General features: G+C 39.4%; 1 protein-coding gene across 11 annotated transcripts in view; it reads left to right on the top strand.

Moving 5' to 3' along the window:
- Positions 1-2,819: 2,819 nt before the first annotated feature.
- The window catches only part of Sec16 (Secretory 16), an 84,507-nt gene continuing 70,939 nt past the window's right edge, over positions 2,820-16,387 (top strand). For 10 of the 11 annotated variants that reach the window (XM_053786033.2, XM_053786027.2, XM_053786030.2 and 7 more), the window contains exons 1-4: positions 2,820-2,879; positions 5,194-5,301; positions 6,267-10,110; positions 13,450-15,241. In XM_053786033.2, the coding sequence (XP_053642008.1) occupies positions 5,206-5,301; positions 6,267-10,110; positions 13,450-15,241 (5,732 nt within the window). In that variant the 5' untranslated portion in view covers positions 2,820-2,879; positions 5,194-5,205. Of the gene's footprint in view, positions 2,880-4,715; positions 4,773-5,193; positions 5,302-6,266; positions 10,111-13,449; positions 15,242-16,387 lie in introns of all 11 variants that reach the window. The other variant, XM_053786028.2, reaches the window with a different exon arrangement.

Below are 16,387 nucleotides of genomic sequence, written 5' to 3' on the forward strand. Positions count from 1 at the left end.
TCCTGGTCCTGTCTCTTCACTGGTTTTGTGTGTGTGTGTTTTACACGGCAGTTTTATTATTATTGTATATAATAATAAAAGACCACGACTCCCTCAAATCACTAAGGTCAAAACTCATGTTAACCCTGTTTGTTAACGTAGATATCCAACCAGGCCCGGTGGCCTGGTGGCTAAAGCTCCCACTTCACACACGGAGGTCCCGGGTTCGATTCCCGGCGGGTGGAAACATTTCGGCACGTTTCCTTACACCTGTTGTCCTGTTCACCTAGCAGCAAATAGGTACCTGGGTGTTAGTCGACTGGTGTGGGTCGCATCCTGGGGGACAAGATTAAGGACCCCAATGGAAATAAGTTAGACAGTCCTCGATGACGCACTGACTTTCTTGGGTTATCCTGGGTGGCTAACCCTCCGGGTTAAAAATCCGAACGAAATCTTATCTTATCTATCTTATCTTAAACTGACATACATAGCTTGGAACTACTACTACCTCTAACACAACTTTCACTACTTTCTTCTTCATTTTATTATTTTTTCCTTCTCCCATCCCCTCAAGGAAGGTTCCTTGATGTTGGTGAGGGGCTCTTGATTTAGGGAATTGGATCTGTGCTCCAGTTCCCCGAATTAAGCCTGAATGCCTTCCACATCCCCCCCCCCTCCCAGGCGCTGTATAATCCTCCGGGTTTAGCGCTTCCCCCTTGATTATAATAATAATTCCTCCCATTCCTGCCTCTAGTATATACGTACCGACTCCCAACCTTCATGCTTCTGTCACTAGTTAATAATCCAAGTGGGACCGAAACGTTATCCTAAGTTTTTTTTCTCATGTGATGGTTATTTATGTAAGTTTATTTAGCCACAGGTACACAAAAGTACAATTATATATAGTGTAGATTAAATAGGATAACCCCCCAAAAAGTGTCAAAGTGGCTTATTTCCGCTGTTTCAGTCACAGAATGGCCTGGTCATGGACGGCTGCGGGGGCGCTGACCCCTGAAACACCCTCCAGGTATACAGTACAGTGTTTTGTACCTTTTTATTCTTAATGAACTATTACCCTTTCCTCCCTGTATAAACAGCAAAACATCTCTTGCCAGTGTAGAAATTCAAACCAACACTATACCAATCTCGCTGATGCTGGCTCTATGGCCGCTCGAAAAAATATAGCAGATTGCTGGGAAAAAAATGTGTGGATTCCTCTCAAGTGAAGTTCCTCGATGCTGGTGAGGGACTCTTGACCCAACTTGTTAATGTAACATAGCCATCAAATGGGTGGCAGTCAAAAATATTACAAGGCACATAATGGGTCAAGGAACTGGACCTCGAAGTCTCGATAACTAAGCTTTCAAGGACCCCAATGGAAATAAGTCACTCTGACCTTTTTGGGGTTATCCTAGGTAATCTACACATGTTGCAATGTATAATAATTTATCTAACTGTATTTATGTGTAATTACCTGAATAAATTTACTTAAAATAAACCGAAGAACCGTTCTTGTCTTCCCAGTTCTCAGTCTATATGACCCTTAAGGGTTTAACACTTCCCCATGATTAAAGCAAAGAAACCCGAGGCCTCATAACGGAGCAAGAGACAATGCCTCGACCAGGAATACTGGTCTATGTAATATATATATATATATATATATATATATATATATATATATATATATATATATATATATATATATATATATATTGTAGATGAGTGTAGCCTCGTGATGTGCATTACTCTCTAGTTCCTTCAAAAGTGGTTTGTTAATGTTGAAGTGATCTTGATCCAGGGAACTGAACTTCGATTTCCCAGGCGCTGCATGATCACTAAGGGTTTAGGGCTCTCCCCTACATTAGTATTATTGCTACTATTACGACTAGGTTAGGTTAGGTTTGTCAGGAAACAGGACAAGTGTTTCCTGACGCTGGTCTTATATTATGACCCGCTGCTGTATAGCCCTTGTGGCTTAGCGCTTCTTTGGGTTATCCTAGGTTCTCTACACATATGCTGCTATGTATGATAATTCTATGTAACTGTATTTGTGTATACCTGAATAAATTTACTTACTTACTTACTTACCCGCAGCTGAAGCTTTTAGTCATCTGACCGAAGCCTTCCACTGGCTTACCCCTCCACCACTTTAAAAATTACGGTTATAATTATAACCCTTAATTATTATTCTTTATCACGCATAGTATTACTTTACTACTATTACTATCCTGCTACCACTATTACTACTAATACAGAGAACTATAAAACGATTAAGGACAATATCTAAACAGATCCCAGTAAAATGGTACATAACTCGCTGCTTTACTTAATGATTATGAAAAATTACACTTAAAACTGGCCCAGGTCTCGCTAATAATGTACCTTACGCTTACTTAAAAACATTTTTATTTTTTTTTTTTGGCAAGAAGAAAGGTGTTTAAGACAGGTGTGGTTATTTATATAGCTGTGCCAGTCATGATATTCAGAGCATGAGAGTGAACGCGAGTCCCTTAATGTGTTTCTGGGAAGGCAATAATTAATTTTCATGTGAGAAAGCCATTAGAAATTAAAAGATTTTCTCTCAGGAAGTGAAATGAACCAACAACCAAGTTGTTTCTCCAACTTTGTAACCCGTGTCCGATTTCCTCTGGCTACTGGCTTCACTCTTTTATTTCCAACACAAATAAATATATTTTTCATTGATATACTCCCTATCCATAAGCTAGATGTAGAAAATATCATCTGGTATTATATGAGACGAGTATCTGTTAGAGTTACATTGACAGATGTGTAGAAATATTGAAATAATTGTTATTGATGCCAGAGGAAACATTTTAGTAAGTTAGTACACGTAAAGCTCAGTTATGGCTGTCTTATCCTCTGGCTGATCTTTATTTTAAGTGAGTCTCTGTCTCTTGGGGCATTATTACACACGTTTATTTAACGTCTGTCAAGCCATGATACCAGCGGAGTCTTAAAATCTCAAAGATATTCTCTATTGCACCGCCAACAGGGAATTTAAGGCAGATTTTTAGGTAGGATACTAGACTCAGGCATCAGCTGCTGGTGCAGACGAAAGTCCAGCTTGTCAGCTGTTATCAGTCTCTCGCTAATTATTCAGACATTCTGCTTATTTAGTTACGTTAAATGAAGGGCGGAGGACACGAGGTGTTGCGTAAGACATAATTAACGATATCTTTGTAGTTTTCTCTTTAAAGTGTTGAGAGGATCCAGGTGAATGACAGGTGACGGGAATTTACTAATACCAGGAGCCTACAGGTCACCTGAGGTATTACGGGTCATTTGAGGAGTCTACAGGTCAATTAAGGTACTACAGGTCATTTCAGGGGACCACAGGTCAGTTGAGGTGAAGACAGGTCATTTATGGTACCATGTCATTTGAGGTGCTCGCAGGTCAGTTAAGGTAGCACAGGTCATTTGAGGGGTCTACAGGTACCACAGGTCAGCTTTGGTACCATAAGTTATTTGAGGATCCCATAGATCAATTGAAGTATCACAGGTTCATTTTAGGAGCCCACAGACCACATGAGATATCACAGGTCAGTTGAGGTCCTAACAAGAGGTACACATGTTCAAAAATTAGGTGCTGCATGTTCAATATGGGTTTATCGCATGCTTTGAATATACTGTAAATGTAGAAAATTAGGTAACATTTCATACATTATTGAAAGCCTCTGGTTATGTGGAGCATTTTGGGCTCGAAAGATAGCAAGTTATTCTTGATTAAATCTCAATTGTGTTCTTGGTCGACTTCTTTACATTTTTGTTGTATTTGGGGAAAGGTTCTATCACAATTGTGAGTTGGTCATACAAGACTGACACGGCTTTCACGCAGAAAGGCGCCAGGCGTCTCTTTGTGCAGCTTGTCAGGTGTTTTATAATCTGAAATTAGGTCTATGATGCTGGTGGGTTTAGCACTTAGTTTTGATTATAATAATAATGATAATTAACCCTTAAACTGTCCAAGCAGATCTACGTTCACATGCGTACTGCTCCAAAAGTAGATCTACTTTTTTTTTACATATTTTCAAATATAACAAAAAAAAAATAGATCAAAGTTTTTTTACACGTTTTCAAATGTAAAAAAAAAAAAAATCTACTTTTTTTACATAATTTCAAATGTTGAAAAAACATAGATCTACGTTTGGACAGTTTAAGGGTTAAACATGTTTTGCTTAATTCTTCTATTTAATCATAGGGCACTTGGGATTCATTTTCAGTCTTCTCTTCAATGTCTGGACACACTTGCATTATATGTTCTCCTTTCAGAAAGCCGAACTTTTTAGTACAGATGTACTCAGACTCTTGATTAAAACATAACATTTGAATAATTTATTCTTATGCAGTATCATTTAGTATTAAGTTTGCTTTAAGAACACTCATTTGTGTAAACTGTTAATATTACTTAGCATTGAGCCTAGTCGGTCTGTTCGAAATGCTGTGCATACTATGGGCTTTGTAAATTGTTGAAAGTTGTGTATGTATACTATTTTGGAAGTAATTAGTAATTATTTTGATTTTGTACACAGTACATTCAGAAAATCTTGTAAAAATGCAGACCATTTTGAGCAGAACTGAGCTACAGTACTTATATACTCTAGGTATTACATGGGTTGAGTTGTATCTGTTAGCAAGTTGATATACAGGCAGGCCCCACTTTGTAACATTTTGCTAAAGCAGTGATTTTCAATTATACCCATTCTTCATTTATTCAGACTTCCTACAATAAGTTTATCCACCACTCACTAGAAGCTGAGGACAAATATTTTAAGGTAAGTAATGTGTGTACTGTATATACATTTTTTAGGTCTAGCCGTATTGCTCACTTTATACATGATAGTGTAAACATGTTATCAGACTTTTATATGCATTTGAAAGTGCAAAAAGGCTGTGTTTCACTTTACAGCAATTTTCACTTTATAGTAATAACTTGGAACCTAACCTGCTGTATAAAAGGGGCTCTCCTGTAATTACATTTGGTGCATAAAAAATCAGGTGCTGTACACCAGGAGTTAAACAACAATAACAATAAAAACTTATTATGTTGTGGTTATTAATTTATAGGCTTCATTATTAATTGTGTAGAGATATCTTAACACCAGGGATTCTTTGCAATTTAAGATGTTTGTCATTAGGAAAAATTAACTTTATAGTGTGTATATATAAAAAATCTTACCATTTGTCATTTTTCAGGTGGTCAGAGAAATGTTTCGTCAGCGATTAAGAGGTGGCCATAAAGTGGGAGCACCAAATTCTGTGAACAGATCCCTTCAAGGCCAAACAGGTTTTTCTCAGCAAACGGTGAGTTATTATATTTATGAGTAGTACTAAACCTGAAAGGGTCACATAGCACCTGGGGAGTGGGAGGCAATCAGGTTTGATCCAAAAAAGTGGAGGGTAGCTCCAATTCCTTGGAACAAGAATCCTTTACTGGTATCAAGGGATGGTGAGTTATTTTAATGTAGATAGAATAGGTGAATGCTATGCTTGTGTTTTTTTTTTTGTTTTTGTGTTTTGTGTTTGTATTGTTTTGTGTAATGAATATTTTGTGTGATGTATGATGACTATTGTCACCATGAAAGTAAGTTGTGTACGAATGAAGGGAGACCTGATCGAAGTGTATAAGTGGAAGATAGGTATTAATAAAGGGGATATTAATAAGGTCTTGAGGATGTCTCTCCAAGAGAGAACGCGCAGTAATGGATTTAAATTAGATAAGTTTAGATTTAGAAAGGACATAGGAAAGTATTGGTTTGGAAATAGGGTAGTTGATGAGTGGAACAGTCTACCTAGTTGGGTTATTGAGGCTGGGACTTTGGGTAGTTTCAAATCTAGGTTGGATAAGTACATGAGTGGGAGGGGTTGGATTTGAGTGGGACTTTCACATCAGAGCTTATTTCTTGGGTGGCATTGAAAATTGGGTTGGGCAAATGTTTTGTTAGTGGGATAAATTGTAAAGGACCTGCCTAGTATGGGCCAGCAGGCCTCCTGCAGTGTTCCTCCTTTCTTATGTTCTTATCATTCACCTGTGTGGGTGTGGGTGTAGATGTGTGGGGGTTGGATTTGAGTGGGTCTTGCACATAATAAGGTTATCAAAGCTTATTCCTTGGGTAGCATTGAAAATGGATTGAGCAAATATTTTTGTTAGTGGGTTTGGGTTTGAGAAGGATGTGCCTAGTATGGGCCATTAGGCCTGCTGCAATGTTCCTTCTTTCTTATGCTATGTTCTTAGTGTTAAAATACTAGCAATTTTCTTTTCTTTTCAGGGTAGCTTAATTAGACCACCATCTCAGTTTAGCACTTCTGTTCAGCCATCTCATCCAGAGCCCCCACTACAGTCAAGACAACATGAGCAATCGCAACAAAAGCATCAACATCCTCTGACAGGAAACAGTGGGTCAGGATGGTGCGGTGACAGTTCAGATGGTGCATGGAACTGGGGAGATGGTGATGCTTGGTCATGGAATGCAAATTTACCTACCAATTCTCAGCACCAACAGCTGAATCAGCACCAGCAGTCAGTGCTAAACCAGCACCAACAATCACTGCTGAACCAGCAACATCAGCATCAACCAGCACAGGAGTATGACCAGCATCATTCTTATTCGCAGCATTTGCAGTATGCTTCGCAACAGCAGTTTTCTAAAGCAGCCCAAAATGCACCTGTTAATAGTAAAAAGTCATCACTTAATCAGGATCTAGTTCCTTCTAATATCTCGCAGCATCCTCAGTTGCATCAGCCGCAGCTCCAACAGCATCAGCCACAGCTGCAGGAGCAGCAGCAGCTCCAACAGCAACAGCAATATGTTAATGGTAATACTCAAAATGGTCAGGGAACTGATGAATGGAGTGCAGATAATTGGGGTAATGAGTGGGGAAACACAGAAACCCACAATAATAATAATAATAATAATAAGCCAGCAAATTATGCCAAGCAAGAAAATCAGCCCCAACACCAGGATTACCACGGGTACCATCAGCAACAGCAAGTACATCAAAATTATCATCAGCAGCAGGCTCAGCAACAGCATCAGCAGCAGGCTCAGCAGCAGCAAGAGCAGCAGCAGCAGCAGCAGCAGCAGCAGCAGCAGCAGCAGCAGCAGCAACAACAACAACAACAACAACAGCAGCAGCATCAGCAACAGGCTCATCAACAACAACAACAGCATCAGCAACAGGCTCATCAACAACAACAGCATCAGCAACAGGCTCATCAACAACAACAGCATCAGCAACAGGCTCATCAGCAACAGGCTCATCAGCAACAGGCTCATCAGCAACAGGCTCATCAGCAACAGGCTCATCAACAACAGGCTCATCAGCAACAGGCTCATCAACAACAGGCTCATCAACAACAGGCTCATCAACAACAGGCTCATCAACAACAGGCTCATCAACAACAGGCTCATCAACAACAGGCTCATCAACAACAGGCTCATCAACAACAGGCTCATCAACAACAGGCTCATCAACAACAGGCTCATCAACAACAGGCTCATCAACAACAGGCTCATCAACAACAGGCTCATCAACAACAACAGCATCAGCAACAGGCTCATCAGCCGCAACAACTGCTGCATCAACACACGCATCAAGATTACCAGCAGCAACAGATGCATCAGTTATATCAGCATCAGCCACAGAAAGAATACCATCATCAGCAATATTTTTCTTTGCAACAGCAACAGGAGCCTGAGGAGCAACCTCTAAAGATAGAGCCACTCCACCAACAGTTAGAAAACCAGTACCATCATTCTCAGCAAGAACACCAGGAATATCAAGATTATAATTCTCAGCAACACCAATCATTAATGTCTCAAGAGTACAGCCAATCACATCAACAGCAGTCTCAGACAACTCGGCAGTCTGCTGAAGATGATTGGGGATGGGGTAACGATGATTGGCAGATAAATGGACAGACAACAGAACATCAAGAAAAACTTAATCAGCTGAATTCTGAGCGATTTAATGAGTTACAGCAATCTGTTGAGAACCAACCTACTGCTGAGATGAGGCTACCTGCTGAAATTCAGCATTTTCCTGAAATGGCTCCACCTACCAAATCCCAGCCTGCTGAGACTGGGCATCCCTCTGAGACCCAGCCTCCTGCTGAGATGCGGCCTCTTGCTAAGGTGGAACCTCCAGCTGAGACCCAGCCTCCCACAGAAACTCAACCTCTTTTCAAGGCCCAGTCTCCTGTTGAGAATTGGGTTCCTACTGAAAGACTGCATTCTGAAGACCTTCAAACAAAACACATTAATGAACAGGCTCTTCTCACTGAAGCAAAATCACATGACTATTTGAAGAGTAGTGAAGAATCTCAGAGGACAGTGAGTAGAGAGTCTGCTGGTGATGGATGGCCTGATTGTGAAGGAGACCATGTCCAAGTGCCAGAAACACTCTTAGAATTAGTGCAACACAGTCACACTCCAGAGGATCAAGCAAGAGATTTTCCTTCAGAGATAGCAGCTTCACACCAGGGTGATGAGAGATATGATATGCAGTTTCAACATGAACAGCCTTACCAGCTGCAGCTGCAACAACAGTATGATGATGGCTGGAGTCACAATAAAATTAGTAAACATCCTGAAAGTATTGACACTGTTCCTGGAAATTACACATCAACACAAGATACTTGCATGCTTCAGAACAATGCATCTCAAAGTAACTCTAAGTCTAGTAACACTAGAATGGCTGAACATGTTGAGCAGGACTGGAAAAAGGAGTCAGACGAGGTAAATAATTTGCAAAAGTTAACAGATGGCTATGTGGAAAATACAGAGCACCACTCTATTTTAGAACAACCAAACATGACCATGGATCAAAATCAAGCTCAGGGTAATCACCCAAATACTGTCAATGCTCCAAAAATTTCTAGGACTCAGTTTGATATGGTAGAGCCTGTGTCGAATGAACATCTAGCTCCTGTTGCACTAAGCAACTTGGATGACAGGTGGGGTGATGGTTGGGGAGAGACAAAAGCACCTGATGGACCAGATGAAATAACTGAAGTTTCTCAGAAACCTGATATGCATACCAGTGAAAGTTGTATTAATTCTGAACTTGAGCATTCACAAGAAACTCAAAAATCTATGCCACTCCATTCGTTAAATAATATGAACACGTCCACACTTCCTGTTCATAGTGATTCTGAACTGTATCCTAATGCTGTTATACCTCAACATGTAGACAAACAAAGCCATCCTTGTCAAGATGTTAATGACAATAAACCCAGTGAAGATCAGCATTACTGTGATGATGATTGTGATAGTACAGCTGTAGCTCACTCTGAAGGATGGGATGATGACTGGGATCAAGAAATTGTAACAGACTCACATCAGGAAGTCGCCATGGATAAAACCAATAGGTGTGAAATGACAAATTATGATGTGGAAACTGTGACAAAATATGTAGATTCCCTAACAGTCTTGGACAGTAAAGAAAATTACAAGGAATCTCATGCTCATTCCACAGAATCTTACATGCCAGATCTTCCTTCACAAGGATCTCACCAGCATTTTACCCATCATTCTCAGTTTCAACAAGAACATCAACATTATTCTGCATCCAAACAAAATTTCTTATTGGACACAAAATCCCATGATCAGACAAGAGACGAACTCCATGATGAGTCCTCACAGAATTATGAAGTGGGGCGGTTGTCGAATAATTACCCAGAGGTACCTCTAAAATCCAGTAGTCAGAATGAACCTACACTCCAGGAGCTACAGTTAAACTATCCCTCATCTCATCAAACAGACCAGTTTGAAAGACCAGAGCACTCTTGTCAGTATGAGCCACAAAATCGGTGCATAGTTCAAACAAATCGATCCTCTCCTTCACTGAGTCCTGCTCCCAAATTAACATTCCTACCACCAGGTGAATCTGAAGTATTATCTCAGAGTCATTTTCCACCATCGACTGCATCTCTGCTTCCTATTCAACATGATGCCCATCAGCAAGTTGCTGTTCACAGTTACCGCCAGTATCAGGATATGAATCAAGAGATTGTACCCAACCCATTGATTTCAGTACCTCCAATGCCTGATCCCATTTTTTCAAGAATTCCTGATGGGGCATCATCTGTTCCTGAAGTGCCTTCTGTTGTAGGTAGGCATATCTTGTTTTGTATGTTTACATAGTGTTTCCCCAGTTTTTAATTTTAATAATTGTCAGCTTTAAAGGTAAAGACAGAGAAACAGCAGATATTCAACAGCTTGATCGTTAACTCCCACTTCACTGGCACTTTCATGCTTTTGGTCTTGTCTAAATACAGCAAACTCCATTGCAGCAGCTTAAATATCTCATACTTTTATTTTTGTCAATTCTCCCACTTGCATCATTTTTATTCTATCTTTCCTTTTCGGTTATCACATTGTTTTTCTTTTAATACACCAGCCATCTCCTACCGAGGTAGGGCGACCCAAACAAAAGAAGAAACACTTATATGCAGGTTTTCTTTTTACATGCAGTAATTTATACGAAAAGAAAGGGTTACTAACCCCTTGTTCCAGGCATTTTAGTCGCCTCTTCCAACACGCATGGCTTATGGAAGGAGGATTCTTTTCCACTTCCTCATAAAGATGAAAGGCAAATAAATAAGAGCAAGAACTATTAAGAAAAATTGAAGAAAACTCAGATGGGTGTTTATACATATACATGTGTGTGTGTGTTTGTAGTGTGACCTAAGTGTTTGAGACAAAGAAAAGCCATCATCAATCATACCATTATATAAAACAATTACAGGTTTCTGTTTCACACTTGTTCGATGGGTTATCCCATTGTTATATACTGGAACATGTAAGGAATTAGTTGAGGAAAGGTTTAAAAGTGCCTCAGTGCATGTGTTCAAGCACAAGTGGCAAGGTTGCCCATGCAACAAATGCTTAATGCGGAAGAGTTGGGGATAATGCAGAACCATAAATTTCAAATTTTTTTTTGCAATTGAATTTCAGATTTTTGAAGCTGCAACTAATTTTCCATACAGCAATTAAAGTAGCATGAGGAACTGTAATTCTTTCACGTTTTTTTAATACCATAGTCCCAATCATGGCAAGCAGCCTAAAATTTCAGTATTGCTATTGTATTTCTTAGTTCTCCCTCCAAATTTGTAGGGATAATTTCCTAGAGGTTCCAGTGAATTCAGAAACCATGACTAGCACTAGTTGTTGCCTGTATGTTTATCCGTTGTAGCTCGGCACGTAATGAGGCAAACAGATTACTGGGATTTATATCAAGAAGTGTAAGCAACAGAAGTTCACCGGTTATATTACAGCTTTATACATCATTAGTAAGGCCTCGCCTAGATTATGCAGCTCAGTTCTGGTCTCCATATTACAGAATGGACATAAATTCGTTAGAATGACTAAATTAATACATAGCATTAGAAATCTTCCTTATGAAGAGAGATTAAAGACCCTTAAATTACATTCACTTGTTACATGAAGAATGAGGGGAGACATGATCGAGGTGTATAAGTGGAAGATGGGTATTAATAAAGGGGACATTAATAAGGTCTTGAGGATATCTCTCCAAGAGAGAACCCGCAGTAATGGATTTAAATTAGACAAGTTTAGATTTAGAAATGACATAGGAAAGTATTGGTTTGGAAATAGGGTAGTTGAGGAGTGGAACAGTCTACCTAGTTGGGTTATTGAGGCTAAAACCTTGGGTAGTTTCAAATTTAGGTTGGATAAATGCACGAGTGAGAGGGGTTGGATTTGAGTGGGACTTGCAAATGAGTGGATAGTTATCAGAGCTTATTTCTTGGGTAGCATTGAAAATTAGGTTGGGCAAATGTTTTGTTAGTGGGATGGATCGTAAAGGACCTGCCTAGTATGGGCCAACGGGCCTGCTGCAGTGATCCTCCTTTCTTATGTTCAATGGGGGTTTTAATAATTTGTACTGTTACTGTACAATGTATTCATCTTTCTGCTAAATACTTTAACATTAATTCATTCTACTCTCTCTTTTTCAAGCTACACAATTGTATGCTTTCATGGTAAAGTTTAAAATTTATTCAAACAGACTCTGCTTCCTTATCTCTGAGCTGTTCATTCTATCCTAACAAACAGTTGGCTGCAATTCCTATTGTATTAATTTAGATCTCTCCTTTAAACTTCTTGATAATGGTCATGTTTCTCTCTCTTCTAGATTCAGCATATTTAGTTATAGTGTACATGATGCTTATCTTGAGACTCTTCCAGAGTTTCATTCTGCCTCTGTAACAGAGTTAAAGGTCAAGCCTCCCAGGTGGTAGCCTGATCAGTCAGGCTGTTGCATCTTGCATGTTAACATTACTTCACCAGCATGTCTGATAAAATACCTTCTTCAAATAGTTAAATTTTTTTTCAGTTTTGTTTCTCATTTACTGGTACTGTAATAAGTTTAGGAACAGCAAAATTCTGATGTACTTTTGGCACTCTACCTTCCTAACAAAGAAATTTTTTATTTGCAATAAATGTAATATAGAGCAATGGGCTAGTAACCCCTTCTGTATAAATTGCTAAATTTAAAAAGAAAAACTTTCGTTATTCTTTTTAGGTCACCCTGCCTCGGTGGGATACAGCCGGTTTGTCATTAAAAAAAATGCAATATACTTGTACTTTAAAGTGATTTGAAAAGAAAGTATAATTTCCTTGAGCACGATGCCTGGTGTAACAAGGATTAAGGGGTTTTAAGATAGTTCCCAGGGTAATGGTGGGTTGTGTTTTGCAGTAATCATTGCATGGGATTCTTTTAGTACAAATGTACCATGAGAATCCTTAATTTTTAATGTTGAGCTGCATGCTAAGCTTGCAGAAATCAAAATCATCTTGACATAAACTTCATGAAAAAAGTTTTTACAGTGTTCTTAGACTCCCTCAAGGTGTACTCATGTCATTGAAACAATAGATGAATAAGTCACATGTGCAACATTTGGGTGTCTTTATTGTTGAGATATTTTACCAACCAGTGACTGTCAGTCCAACAGAGAATAATTCTGGAAGGCATGGAGTAGTAGTTTGAGATTATCAGTCCCTCAGCCTTGAAAGGTGTTCAGCCCATCAGTCTTAAGTTATCAGTCAGCCAATTGAAGGATTTTAGAAATTATTCACTTGATCAGAATTGATTGACATGGTAAGTCATGGTTACTGTATGTCCATCCACCTGCTTTAGTGTGAGTTCAGCCAATATTGAAAAGTTTTGTCAAGTTTACTGTTGGCATTTTTAACATTGAGGTATCTGGTTAATATTTAAACACAACCAGAGATATGCATTTATTATTTGCTCCAAATGGAATTGATACATTGAACAAATTTAATAATAAAAAGCAGCAACCAGGGACTCTATTCATAAAGTTATGTGAAATAGCTTTAACATAAAATTTACATAAGTATATTTTTACTTGGAAAATAAATTTTTATTAATATTTGTTAGTCTATTTTCATGAAATTTTTGGGATTTCAGGTGTAGTACAAGATGGAAGCAACCAGTTAGTAGAGAATGTTCTGAGGCCTTTAGTAATGGGTAATGACCTGGAGAGATCTGAACGCCCATCATCCTCTCAGTCTGCTAGCTCTCAGCCAGTTTGTCCTCCCTCTCAGCCCATCCATCCTCCGTCTTCACACACCCCACTGGATCGGCCAGCCTCTAACCAGTCTGCTCACTCAGTGCATTCCATTCATTCTGGGCATTCAACTCAATCTGTACATGGTGCTCATTCATTTATCAATCAAAACCAGGAAGTTCCTATACAGGAGAAATCTGAATTATCTATACCTCATTCATCTGTCAGTCAAGTTAGTCAGCAGGAGGAATTTAGTACTGTAGTGCCAACTAACTCAGTAGATCTTGGTATGGATCCAACAGCTCCTCCATCCAGTCAACTTGTAGGTCCACCACCAGTGTCTGGACCTCTTGGGGTAGTACCGAGCTTAAAAGCAAGAAAGGGTAGTCCTTTCCAGCCACCTACTGTGAAGCAGTCTACCTCTAGCCCTTCCTCAGAATCAACATATCAAACTCAGTATCTCTCTTCACCCCAGATTACTCCAGTACCTCTTCCAGTCTGTCAGGATGTTAGTGCCAACCTTGAAACACTTCCTGATAATAATGAACAACCTTCTGCAACAGAGAAAAATGGAGTGCCTTTGTGGTCCAGTTCAGAAAACATGTCAATGAATGTTAAGTTAGCTGTTGCTGCCCCATCTGTTGACATTGTAGTTTCAAGCCAATCACGGCTTGCTTCAAACACTATTCCTTTGGTCATACCTGGCATGATGGAGGAAAAGACCGAGAGAGATAAACTGGTTAATTATCAGCATGCTAATAGTGTTCACCCAGAGCCTCCAGCTGCTCATAGTGCTAATTTGCAAGCTGCAGTAGTAATGCCACAAGTTCAGTCTCTTTCCAGTATGTCTGCCATTCCTACTGCCTCAGCTGTTTTAGACCTGTCACAGCCTTCCAGATCCATAGTTGAACCTAGAGGTGATGGATCACAAACTGAAAATGATAGACCAAACTTCAGTCGTATGATTCCTGGGGAATCTAGCAAAGGTGAATCCACTACTGCATCTACTTACCAAGCTCCATCTGTGGTTCCATCCATGCCATCAGAAAGGGTTGTTACAGGGAATGATAACCCACAGCCGATGTTACCAGTACGAATAAAACAGGAACCCTCGGATGTAAGATCTCCACCTGATGGTCCATACACTAGTGACTTATCAAATAAGGGTGCTTCTGTTGTGCCACCTATTCGGAGTGAAACCATTGGTTCTGAAGAACCTACATCACGTAACTTTACTTCAGCAAATTCAGGGAGCCGCTCTGATTTGGCTAATGATCACAGAGGTGAAAGGGGTGCACGTTGGGAGAGAGACCACTCCCGTGACAGAGACACTCGAAGCAGTGATAGATATCGTGATAGGAGCCGTGAACATAGCAGAGACTATTACAGAGATGATTCTCCTCATAGCAGGCGTTCTTATGATCGTGAGTATGATAGGAAGTATGAAGATGAAAGGAGACGCTGGCGAAGAGAATCAGATGATGACGACGACGATGGTGAGCGACGATTTTATGAATCTCGAGATAGACGTGAAAGAGCATATAGGGATGAATTAGACCGTTACAGTGACCGACCCATAAAAGATGATAAAGATAGATCACTTCCAAGAGACAAGCGCCATGACTACCGTGACAGATCAAAAGATTACTACAGAAACTATGATGATGATCCTTACTATGGAAGAGGAGACAGGTTGGTATATTTATCAATTATCTTTTCCATTGGATGAATGTCAGGACCCTATGCAGCATTAATTAAAATTTAAGTCCTCAGTTTCTGAATATTGGTTAAAACTGGAGTGGCCTTTGAATACCTGTTTTAGGAAAAATTATTTGGGACCCTCTTGTCATTAATAGTTCTGTATTACAACACAGTCTAGTAAACTGCTATATTTTTCAAACTATAATATCCTCCTGGAAGGCTCGACTAGAATGCCAGTTGATGCAATTTAGGATTTTTATTACTATACTAGATATTATTTATATTTTGTATATTTAAAAAGATGTGGTGTATATATAAAAAATGTAGGGTAATTATTTCCACTGTTGATGCTCTTTTGAAAATGTGAGGAGAATAAAAAGATGCTTTGAGAGAACACTAAGTTGCAGGTGCTGTATGATTTAACTTTAGATATCTATAGTACTGTTATGATAAAGATTTTTTTGTGGTTTAATACTGAACAACTTCATTTAGCAAATCCTGTAGTAATAGCATTAGTAGTACAGTGGACCCCCGCATAGCGATTTTAATCCGTGCAAGAGGGCTCATTGTTATGCGAAATGATCGGCATGCGAATGAATTTTCCTCATAAGAAATAATGGAAATCAAATTAATCCGTGCAAGACACCCAAAAGTATGAAAAAAAAAAATTTCACCACATGAAATGTTAATTTTAATACACACAAACTGAAAAAGGCATGCACACTTACATGACACTTACTTTTATTGAAGATCTGGTGATGATTGATGGGATGGGAGGAGGGGAGAGAGTGTGTTAGTGTTTAGAAGGGGAATCCCCTTCTATTAAGACTTGAGGTGTCGAGTCCTTTTCTGGGGTTACTTCCCTTCTTCTTTTAATGCCACTAGGACCAGCTTCAGAGTCACTGGACTTCTTTTGCACAACATATCTGTCCATAGTGGCCTGTACCTCTCGTTCCTTTATGACTTCCCTAAAGTGTTTCACAACATTGTCAGTGTACAGGTTGCCAACACGGCTTGCAATAGCTGTGTGAGGGTGATTCTCATCCATAAAGGTTTGCACTTTCAGCCACATTGCACAGATTTCCTTAATCTTTGTAGTAGGCAACTTCTTCAATTTCTCTCTCCCCTCCTCTGAAC

This window comes from Cherax quadricarinatus, chromosome 50 (genome assembly GCF_038502225.1).
Source record: "Cherax quadricarinatus isolate ZL_2023a chromosome 50, ASM3850222v1, whole genome shotgun sequence".
Lineage (NCBI taxonomy): Eukaryota > Metazoa > Arthropoda > Malacostraca > Decapoda > Parastacidae > Cherax > Cherax quadricarinatus.